Source organism: Capsicum annuum, unplaced genomic scaffold (genome assembly GCF_002878395.1).
Source record: "Capsicum annuum cultivar UCD-10X-F1 unplaced genomic scaffold, UCD10Xv1.1 ctg4748, whole genome shotgun sequence".
In the NCBI taxonomy this organism is placed as follows: Eukaryota; Viridiplantae; Streptophyta; class Magnoliopsida; order Solanales; family Solanaceae; genus Capsicum; species Capsicum annuum.
This window is the reverse complement of record NW_025855126.1, coordinates 276,957-288,564: the sequence shown is the minus strand read 5'-3', so window position 1 is coordinate 288,564 and position 11,608 is coordinate 276,957. Positions and strand designations below refer to the sequence as shown.

General features: G+C 33.7%; 2 protein-coding genes across 2 annotated transcripts; one reads left to right on the top strand and one right to left on the bottom strand.

Annotated features, from left to right (window-relative positions):
* Positions 1 to 2,136: 2,136 nt before the first annotated feature.
* LOC107876821 (photosynthetic NDH subunit of lumenal location 5, chloroplastic) lies at positions 2,137 to 6,369 on the bottom strand. Its single transcript, XM_016723665.2, has 7 exons — positions 6,111 to 6,369; positions 5,737 to 5,925; positions 4,664 to 4,814; positions 4,373 to 4,461; positions 3,532 to 3,586; positions 3,348 to 3,433; positions 2,137 to 2,552 (listed from the first exon to the last, which is right to left on the bottom strand). Exons 1-7 carry the CDS (start codon positions 6,132 to 6,134, stop codon positions 2,400 to 2,402), a joined length of 747 nt encoding a protein of 248 aa, XP_016579151.1. The 5' UTR covers positions 6,135 to 6,369; the 3' UTR covers positions 2,137 to 2,399.
* Positions 6,370 to 6,842: 473 nt separating this feature from the next.
* On the top strand, positions 6,843 to 9,692 carry LOC124892446. Its single transcript, XM_047403732.1, has 4 exons — positions 6,843 to 6,946; positions 8,886 to 9,046; positions 9,138 to 9,422; positions 9,513 to 9,692. The coding sequence occupies exons 2-4, from the start codon at positions 8,903 to 8,905 to the stop codon at positions 9,519 to 9,521; spliced, it is 438 nt and encodes a 145-aa protein (XP_047259688.1). The 5' UTR covers positions 6,843 to 6,946; positions 8,886 to 8,902; the 3' UTR covers positions 9,522 to 9,692.
* The last annotated feature ends 1,916 nt before the right edge of the window (positions 9,693 to 11,608 follow it).

Sequence of the window (11,608 nt, the reverse complement as noted above, 5' to 3'; positions counted from 1 at the left end):
CAAATTTCACTTAAAGGGGCATCTTCAAAGTCCCAATAAATTCATGGGATATTCATAAATAGATCAAAACATTCTCTTCTTGATAATCAAATACATCAAGAAGATCTATAACCCTCATTTAGCCCTCCAAGTATTCCTTCATTCGAGAAATACGCCACTAGCGGCACTCGAATTACGGAGAAATTCATATCAAGTCCAAATATTCCTGCATTCGAGAAATACGCCACTAACGATCCTCAAATTACGGAGAAATTCATTCGAAAAATACACCACTAACGGCCCTCGAATTACGGAGAAATTCATATTAAGTCCAAATATGTCTGCGTTCTAGAAATACGCCACTAATGGCCCTCGAATTACAGAAAAAATCAAGAAAAAAGAATCAAGGGAGAAATAGATTAATATTCTTGATCAATAAAATTATTGTTTCTTCATATTTTTGTTTGTGGTTGAAATGTATTTTCCATGAGTTAAACCATGTTGGAAACAGAGTTATAGATTTTCAAGAAATTGAACAGGTTTGTAAAAATTAAAGAAAAATTATATTTATATATAAAACAATATTTTAGTGTAGTTTTATTTGGTTATCGATTTACCCAATAACCCAATAAAAAAAATCAAAATCAAATCAATGACCCAATAAATATTTTATAAAACTTTTAAAAACCCATTAACCCAATAACAATAAATCAATAATATTTTTATCAATTCAATTTTTGTACACCTTGATTAAAAGGATTTTGATTTTTAAATTCCACAGACAGGCGATTGAGTCTACTCGTTTGGGGAATGATAGAAGGCTTTATTTTTTTTTAATGGAGAGTGAGCAGTGTACAATTCGAAATTCAATAAATAATGACTAATGAGCACGTCCTTCTATCTCCACTTGGATAAACAATGAGCACGCTCCATTATCTACATTAGTGGTGGGACTATTCTATTCTTAATCAGCGGTCTTGGATTCGAACCTTGGGTGTGGAGAAAATTCTGTAAGGAGTGTCACCCCCAAAATGAGCCTGCAGCTCAAATAATGAGCAACGTCCCTCGACCTCCCCTCAAGTATCAGACTTTTACCTATGACAAGATTTGAACCTAGGCCTAACGCAATAACAACAACAACAAACCCAGTGTGTTCCCACAAAGTGGGGTCTGGGGAGAATAAGATGTACGCAGTCCATACCGCTACCTCCGAAGAAGTAGAGGGGCTGTTTCCGATAGACCCCCGGCTCAAGATAAAGAATAGGCGACAAGGAGATGAATTACATAACAGAAAAGACGTAAGAAATAATAAAAAGTAAATCAGAGCATTACGAAAATACGAGATACGTCAACACGAAATGAGCAAATAGCAACTGAGAAAATATGAAAGGAACACCCACATATAAGTAACACATACTCGCCGCCATAGATACCTATAGACACGGACCTAAGGATACTAACCCGGCTACACAAGATCTCTCCTGGTGGCTTGCTACAACCCACACCCTCCCGCTAGCCTTCTACCCTTATCCACGACCTCCACACCTTCCTACCTAGGCCTAACACACACAGCACAAAATGCTCTCACCACTAGACATAAGTTGCATTCTCGCAGGTAAATCAAATCCCTAATGGTGGGTATGATAGAAAACTACTCTAGCTTTTGGCACTTAATTATACAAATACTCTATTGCTCATGGAAATATTCCCCAGTGCTTATCAAGTTTGTGAACTCAGCGAGCGTTATGCAATTCTGCAAGTTCTCTAATTGTCAATATTAAGATTTCAAAATCTGTATCATCATATATACAGTATAAGTTTTGGTGTTAGGGTAAATAATGAAAGTAATCTACTACTACTTTCCCCTCTGCCTGGAATACACCTCAACCTCAGAAGCAGCAGGCACAACTTGATTTGCCACATTTCTTGAATAACATGGAGCTATCTAGTATGCGCTCGGTGCAGTCTTGTGGATTAGTTCTGATTGTTCAGTCAAAACTATGCTGCATAACAAGGACCAAAATGTCCTACCACTGTTCTTGTCATCATTGGCTCATTATTCAGGAAATATGACGATACACTTGCATTGTTTTTGTGAAACACAACCTGACCGACTTCAACATTAATCAAGACAAATGTAATCCAAATCCATGGTCGTAGAGAACCAACAGTAGTCTGTTACCATCTATAAACATTCAATGTTAACTGAAATTGCAAACCAGGTTAACAGGAAAACAACGTACTCACTGGTAGTAAGAATTTTTGACCTGTAATTCGAAATCCTACAGAGGCCCAGAAAAAGAACAGGAAAAAAGCCTTGGGTTTGGATGAAAACTCACTACTGAATATCCTCTATATCTCACAACGGCCATATACCCATTGTGTGAAAATATAAAGTGCTAGATATTTGTATTCCTGCCTCATACCATAGGTAGCTCACCACAGTCACTGATGACAACCCTCTTCCTTGGACGGTCACCCCTATCAGTCTCCTGGGACTCGATCAATTTCACAATGTCCATGCCTTCTAATACTTGCCCGAATACAACATGCCTCTGATCCAGCCATGGGGTCTGCAATGCGCCAAAATATAAATGCATCCAATATCACGTCAAGACAACAATTGACTAAAAGCAGTTCCGCTTTCTACAATATAGTATCTAAAACATGCTAGGAATCAAATAGGCCCTGCTCTAAAGAAGGATATTTTGTTGTCAGACAATAAGTACCTCAAGTGACCCAACTATAATACTAGTTAAAATATGCTTGCTATGGAATAATCCTGAAAATAGCCAAATTTATATACTTCCACGTACATCTTTCTTTTGGAAAGGTAAGAATGAGAAAGAAATACATTTTGCTGACACAAGCAGGTGAAATTTGCTAATCTGTTTCCTTGTATGTGTTTAGTTTTAAACGTCAAGTAGAAATAATTTGATGGTATTCTTGTTTAAGCTGGTATGAATTCAAAGTCCAGATATGCTGAAGCATGATAATTGACAGATACATCTTTATCACAACACATGAAAGGCAATGGATAAGAATCTTGATTCGACAAATAGTGTTATTTAAAACTAAATATTGAGAAGCTCAACGACATGATTTTGCTGATAGCTGAGAACATTCAGAAAGAAAGAAAGAAAGAAGGAGCATGTGAATAACAAAGTAAACAAGCGGTTTATTTGTTTATAGGAATTAAGAGCAGCTAAAATGATTTCTCAATGGTCAAATTATTAAACATGATTATATATGTAGTTCTCTTTCATTTCATATGGCCATTGTAGCATGAGGGGAATATTATCTTAATCATGACTTCACATCCAATATTAAGAAAATATTCTGCTGATTGAGATTCCCAATCCACATACCTTTACAGTGCAAATGAAGAATTGGCTTCCATTGGTATTAGGGCCTGCATTAGCCATGCTAACAACCCCAGGTCCAGTATGAACCACTGTAATAACACAAGGATTTCATCAAAAAAACACTCTACACTATTGCCCTAACCATAAGGAGCTTGAAGCTAATTTTTACGAAGAAAATCCAACTTACACTTGAAGTTTTCATCCTTAAATGTACGACCATATATGCTTTTACCACCAGTTCCCTGCAAACAAAAAATCCCATGCATGGGGAAACGATTACAATGTGCAGACATGGCAAGCAAAATTTTCCAAATTCAACAACATACCCAGTGTATATTCCCACAGTGGGGTCTGGGGAGGGTAAAGTATACGCAGTCCATACCACTACCTCAAATGAAGTAGACAGGAAATTGTTTCCAAATTATGAACTGCAAACACTGGAACTCCTCAATCAATCTATGCATATTTTAAAAAAACTGCCACGTTGTATGAAATACAAATTCCACTTGAAGAGAACCATCAAATATGGTAGAAGCAATATTCCACTGAACATACTTAGTTAAAAAAGGATTTTATATCAGAATACGGAGATCTTATGTTGCTATAAGTAACAGGGAAATCTTACAAATAACAACATACCCAGTGTATTCTCACAAAGTGGGGTAGGGAAATCTCACAAATACAGAACTGAAACAAACTGAAAAACAACCTTTTTGTCTCTGATTTTCCATGGTAGAAATTGGAGTCATTTCAGATCCAAAAGACAAAAGGATAAACCACCAAGCAGAAAATGAGAAAACACGAGGCAAAGAAACCAATCCCAAATTTTGCATTTCTCTTATATAAAATTTCGTTCAAGGAGAAACAAGAAAAACAAAAAGCTAAAAAATAAGCATCCCAAAACACACTTCATCTATTGTACTACAGAAAATAAAATGAACTCGGTGAAGGATGTCTGTGTGTGTCAAGAAGCATGCCAACTAGAGGAACAAATAGAAAAAGCGCAAACCAAGTATTGAGACACCTACATTTCCCTTATCGAAATCACCCCCTTGAATCATGAAATCTTTAATAACACGATGAAATGCAGAATCCTTGAAGCCAAAGCCCTTTTCACCTGATTGGAAGAAATTAATCCAAATTATAATCAAAACATAAATGATAGAAAGTAAGCTCAGCAATAAGGAAAAAGTTGATGGCAATAATGGTAACGAGAACAAAAACTACAATAAAGGCAGCAGCGAAAGAAGCATTAGTAATAAGAACATAAACGACAATGATAATAATTTTAGAGTAAAACATAAAATATACTAAAGAACCTGTGCAGAGTGCACGGAAATTTTCTGCTGTCTGGGGCACATCATCACCATACAATCCAATTACAATTCGCCCAGCAAGCTTTCCGACAGGATTCCCAATGCTGATATCAAAATAAACTTTGTGTGTCACTTTGGATTGCAAGTCGGTCACCTGGATTTCAGAAATACATTCAGACTAATTAAAAACGTCAACTAAGTAATGAACAAACTATGGAACATTAGTCCCACATAAAAGGCAACATAACACCACGTTTTCTAAAAACTGAACCACAACCACTTTAAACATGTTCCAAGTCTTGAACCTGTTTGGATGGGCCTATGAGTTATGGTTTTTGGCTTATTTTTGTTTATTTGGCTTAAAAATAAGTGCTCAAAAACACTTATTTATCTTACCTAAAATATACAAAAGTGCTTAAAAGCTATACTGTCTTAAAAGCACCAACAATATACCAATCCAAACAGGCTCTTAATATCCACTTCCAAAATTCACTTTGCTACTTAACAAAAGAAAACAATGTTATTACATGACAATACTTTTTCATTTTGGGATATGTTAAGACGTTATTACAAAAACTACAGTTACTTTTTTCATTATCTTTAACAAAAACTTTTTCTCAGGCCAACTTGCACAAGCCTCGACCAATTCCCCGGGATACCTACTACCTCCCACCGGTGGTGGAAACAAGTATCAGGTAACTCAAACCACCAAAGCTAGAAATAGATATAAGAAATCACCTTGTCTATGTTGGAAATTAAACCTGAGACCTTATGATGCTCAACCCATATTGAACACCAGGTCACACCCTTGGGTGCATTTTCTTCTAGTATCACTAATACTACAATATATAAATCTAATTTAACATCTTAAAATCAGAAACCAGTCAAGTATTGTCACATAAAACGAGACGACGGACTAACACTCAGCACCACATGCCATCTGCAACCAATGTATTTATCACACGAACCCTAGAAAACACATTTCCTAACTTAACAGTTAGCATATTAACTGAAATCTTCAAATTTCGATGAAAATAACAATAAATAACGAATTAACTCAGCCAGCGAGCACAGACCTGCGCAGAAGCTTGAATGGAAACAGATGAACCTCCGGTTTTTCTGTAAACCGAACGGTTCGATGAAGTTGTGAGACGCAAAGATCCAGAAAAGAAGCATGATGATGAGAATGAAGATTTCACCAGCTTGGGAGAAACAGCATATGTAGGGTTCGCAACTCGGGGAGCTGAAAGTGAACCTAAATTCGACTGTAAAAGAAGAAATTCAACTCAGCTAAAATGAAAACAAAAAATCGCTCAATAATTTGTGTTAACAAGACAAATAACAATTTTAGAAGGTAAAGTGAAAAACGAAGTTCATAATAGTTGAAAGTGGTGCTGCGAAATTATCGACGAAGAGTAGAGAGTTTTATGAGAGGCTAAAGGAAACTTACTACAGTAGAAAATGTAGCTGCCATAGTTGCGGTTCTTCGGTACGGAGAGTTAGCAGCAGAGAAAAACAAGAGAGAGAGAGAAGTGGTTGGCAGAAATGAGGCCAGGGACGTAGATGACGAGCCTCGGCCCTTTGTATAGACCGATTTAGGTAAGATTTTCTTGGATTGGTGATAATACACCTAGTGAAAATATCCTCTATTAAATAATACTAATAGGGATAATCTATATGACTCCCTTCGTCTCAAATTATATATAGTCATTTAATCGAATATCATATTTAACATATAAATATTAACTTTGTTAAAATTATAAAATTATCCTTTTTAAAAAAAAAAGTAATAATATTTAAAATTAAGAGGAACCACTTTTAATTGAAAAGACAAATAAAAAAAGAAGTGATAGTATTTAAAATTAAGTGGGACCATTAAGGGTAAAATTGTAATTATATTTTTAAAAACTTACCAAATAAGGAAAGATGACATTCTTTTCAGGACGAATCAAAAAGAAAATGACGACATATAATTTGAGACGGATAGAGTATTACTTTACTCCTTTATATAAATGAAGAAAGGTGTACTGCTACTTTGTCTCATATGAAAGGCTGTTGAAGTGACTACGAAGGACAATTACGTAATTATATCAAAGGGTAGTTATGTAATTGTAATATAATTCACTGGCTCTTCCTACTTCCACCTGTTATCATTTTTAGCCACACACTAAATCGTTTTACTTTCTCTAATTTTACTTCACTTTCCAAAAATTGCAGTTCTTCCTCTCGCAATATCTCCCGACCAAGAAACAACCTCCACAATCTTTTTCGCAAATTGTAAAAAAGGTATTAAAATCCCCTTATAATCCCTGCATATGTAATTATTGTAACTTGTAATTGTAGTAATTTCTCTCTAATTGTAGTAAATTTTATGTGGGTTTAAAAAAAAATAACCACTGTGCTGGAACAATGATTGTGGGTTTTTGGTGTCGTCTCATACCTAACTGCCAGCTGGAACAGTCCTTTTTGGGGATAAAAGTTGGTGTGAGGATTTTGTTGAGGCTATAGACGAACACATGGAGTGTATAGGTTGTTGGTAAGACTTTGTTGGCGCATATAATCGAACAAGTTTAGTGTATAGTTGATTGAGTGAAAAGCTTTTGGTTATGATTTCATTGAGGCATATCATCGGACATATTGATAATTGAGTGTAGCTGTTTGTTATCATTTTGTTGAGGCATATCAGCGGCCACTTTTTATAGCTTGTTGTTGTGAGTCGTACCTAATGGGTAGAATGAAAATTAGATGGAGGGAATACATGTTACCAAACTGAAAATTGAGATTATATGCAAAGCTGGTGAAGGTCTATCTCAGACTTATAAACTGATACAAGTTCATTGATTGTCAATTAGTTAGTTAGGAGTTTTCACTACAATTACGTCTAGCTGTATTTTCATTTTTTGCATCTGTACTTCTGTAGTCCTTGTCAGAATATGTTATTTTCGTATGATTGTTAAATATTTGTAGGCAAACTCTCGATTTATCGAATTACATTGTGTGTGTTGTTGTTGTTATAGTTTATCTATTTTTTAGGATTGTGGTATGGCAAGAGTAAAGTAATTGGGAAGGTTTGCCCATTGTCAGCCGTTCCAAATGACTTTTTTTAGTAATTTAACATCATCGCATTGTGAAAAACCTTCATTCCTGATTGTACTAGACAAGCAATGTTTTCAAAAAGTATTAAACTTCTGAGTTATCCGATGAAGTCGGTCGAGATGTGTTCAAGTTGGTCCATATAGCACGATTATTAAAAAAAAGGTAGCAAATATTGAACTTGACTTCATAAAAAATTAAAAAGTAGTATTGGAGAAGCTTCATTGACAAGAAATGTTTGTTGCCTCCTTCATTTAGTTACTTTGGGATATGGGGCAGTACCTTTTAAGTGATTTAGTGAGTTGATTAATTTCTTTTATATGATTAATTGTACTAGACAACCTATGTTCTCAAAAAAGTATTGAACTTGTGATTATTTCTTATGGATGGTTGTACTAGACAAGCAATGTGTTCAAAAAAGTTTTGAACTTGTGAGTTATTGGGTACTTGTGTTCATATATTAGAAGGTCGCAGGTACCAGTGGAATCAGTTGAGGTGCGTGCAGGCCGGCTAGATAACACAATTGTAAAAAAGAAGCAACTATTGGCCTTTATCTTTATTTTAAAAAAAAAAAAACCAAGTAGTAGTATTGAAGAAGCTAAGTCACTACAAATGCTTACTGCCTCCTTTATTTAGTTATTTTTAGGATGTGGGGTTGATTGGTTTGGTTAGTTTATTAATGTATATCTTATGGTTGTTGCTTTTTATGTTTAATTGTGAAGTCCTGACTCTGTATTTACTATGAAATTACCGTCCACCAATTATTGTTAGGCTGTTCACAGAATTTTTTGACAGGTAGACATGATGGTTGTTGGTGATTTTACATTTATTGTGAAATTTAACTGCATGCAGTTGTTTCAGTTCAATTGTTTACCCCAAATTTATTGACAGTGAGAAATGTTTGTGCCATTTTATGTACTTGTATATACAAAGTTTTTTAGCATATGATTTCTTATGGAAGGTTCGAGCTTTCAGTTTGTTCTTGTGCTAAACTTAATGGTTCTGATTTTCCCTATGTTCATAAAGATGCTGATAGATGCTTGTTTTATTCTTTGGATTTTTGCACTTTCATCATCCCTCTTACATATATAATAATGCTCCTTCTCATCTTATTATCCGAATTGGTGTGCAGCTGCCTTTGCACTACATATGGCCCTAAGATCTAGGATCGATCTGATAACAACCGACACTCTTGATTGGACATGTAAAGTCCAGATTGTCGACATTAGTCGAGAGAGAAAAAGCCCTGAGAAGCAAATCCTATTTCAAAATCACCTTTTAGAAGATGAAGAGGTGCTCCTACCTATATAGTGCTGCTATATACTTTCGTATGCATAGTTATTATATGTTTGCCTCCATCTTACCGAAGATTTCAAATATACAGGGCCAACAAATTAAGGTTGTTGTGAATGGAGATGACATTGCATATTATGCAGACAAGTTGGTTCTCCTCAGCTCCTACCTGATCTCGACTGCATGGGTAAAGGATTTGCCAAAATCATATGCTCGACCAATACATACATATTACTGGATACTTGATAAGGAAACAATAGTTGAATGTATCAACCCCAACGACAAGATTGAGAAGACTTTGCCACCGCCGACTAAGCTGAATCTCACACCTTTAGCCACTGTTGCTCAACTGACACCCACTCCCTCTGCAGAATTGGTATATTACTCTTGCCAAATATTGTACGACTGAAATTTATATGCCTGCACAGATAGATGCTAAATATATCTTCATATTTCTTACTACTAGATATTCTAGGAGTTGTTATCCGTTGTGGCTCTGAGAAATATGTAGGTTGCACTCAAAATAGGTGTCGAGACATCACCATAGCTGACGATCAGTAAGTATACCTTCTACATGAGATAGTGAAGATTCTACTTTACAGTACTTGCGCTTTTATAATAGATTCCGAAACAAATGGTAATTACTTTTGCTACTTTCAGGAACACTCAGTTTCTCCTCACCTTATGGGGTGACTTCAGCAAAATTGAAGGGTCTGAACTGCAGGCTAAAATAGAAAAAGAAAAGTAAAAGCAAAAAGAGTTATTAATAAAATAAGAAAGAAAACTGATTGGATAAAAGGAAGCAAAAAAATTGCACAAAAGTTAGAAAATATAAAAAATACAAAAGACACAGTAGAACTAGTATTTTCGATAAATAAAAAAGAAATAATTATATTTTCAATAGATAAAGTAAAATAATAAAGAAAAGATTAAGACAATTATATAGTGAAGATTCATTAAAAGGATGAGAAAAACATAAAACTACTATAAAAATTGAATTAATAGATAAAAATAGCATAATAACTCAAAAATCATTAACATATAATTTTGACGATTTAAAAGAATTTAAAATGCATATAGATGAATTATTAGAAACATAATATATACAAAGAAGCAATAGTAAACATAATAGTCCAGCGTTTATAGTAAATAAACATAGTGATCAAAAAGAGGAAAAAGTAGAATGGTGATTGACTATAGAAATTTAAATGCAAAAACTATGACATACAATTATACAATACCAAATAAGATATTAAAAATAAGACAAATACAAGGATATAACTACTTTAGTAAATTTGACTGTAAATTAGGATTTTATCATTTAAAGTTAGATGAAGATTCTAAGGAATTAACCGCATTTACGGTACCACAAGGATTTTATGAATGAAACGTATTACCATTTGGATATAAAATGCACCAGATAGATATCAACACTTTATGGATAGTTATTTTAAACAATTACCTAATTGAGATTTTAAACACTTTATGGATAGTTATACACAAAAGCTAAAGAGGAACATTTAAAATTATTAGAATAATTTACAGATATAATAGAAAAATCGGGAATAAGTTTAAGTAAAAAGAAAGACGAAATAATGAAAAATCAGATAGTTTTTAGGAATACAAATAGATAAAAGTGGAGTAAAAATGCAACAACATATAGTACAAAAAATAATAAATTCAAAAGAAGAATTAGATACAAAAAAGAAATTACAATCATTTTTAGGATTAGTAAACCAAGTAAGAGAATATATACAAAAATTAGCAGAAAACCTAAAGCCCTTACAGAAAAAATTTGAAAAGGATGTAGAATATAATTACAATGAAGAAGATAAAAAATAAGTTCAGAAAATAAAAATACCTTGTAAATAATTACCAAAATTACAATTCCCAGATGAAAATAAAAAATTACATACATAGTAGAAGCAGATGCAAGTGAATATAATTATGGAGGAGTACTTAAATATAGATATGAAGAAGAAAAATTAGAACACCGTTGTACATACTACTCAGGTACATTTAATGAAATAGAAATAAAATGAAAAATAAATAGAAAAGAATTATGTTCATTATATAAATGTTTATTAGCATTTGAACCATATATTGTATATAACAAATTTATTGTGAGAATTGATAATACCCAGGTTCTATAGTGGTTAGCAAGAAAAATACAAAAATCAGTTACGACGAAGGAAATTCGGAGATTAGTATTGAATATATTAAATTTTACATTTAAGATTGAAGTAATCAAGACAGACAAGAATGTTATTGCAGATAACATATCAAGACAAAGTTACTTAAACTGATTTACCAATGGAAGAAGCTGATGTCAAAGATATACAAACAGACTTAATATTTCAAGTGTTTGGACAAATGAAGTTATTACAAGAACGAGTAATCACATTAACTACTGAATGTAAAAGTGCAAGTTGAGCATTATAAAAAATAAGAAAAGCTATTAGCAAAGATACTGTGCAGGAAGAGCACATTAAAAAACTAGACTTAGAAGGTGATGATGAGAAACACCTAAAAACTCAAATTACTAACGAAATTGCAGTTACA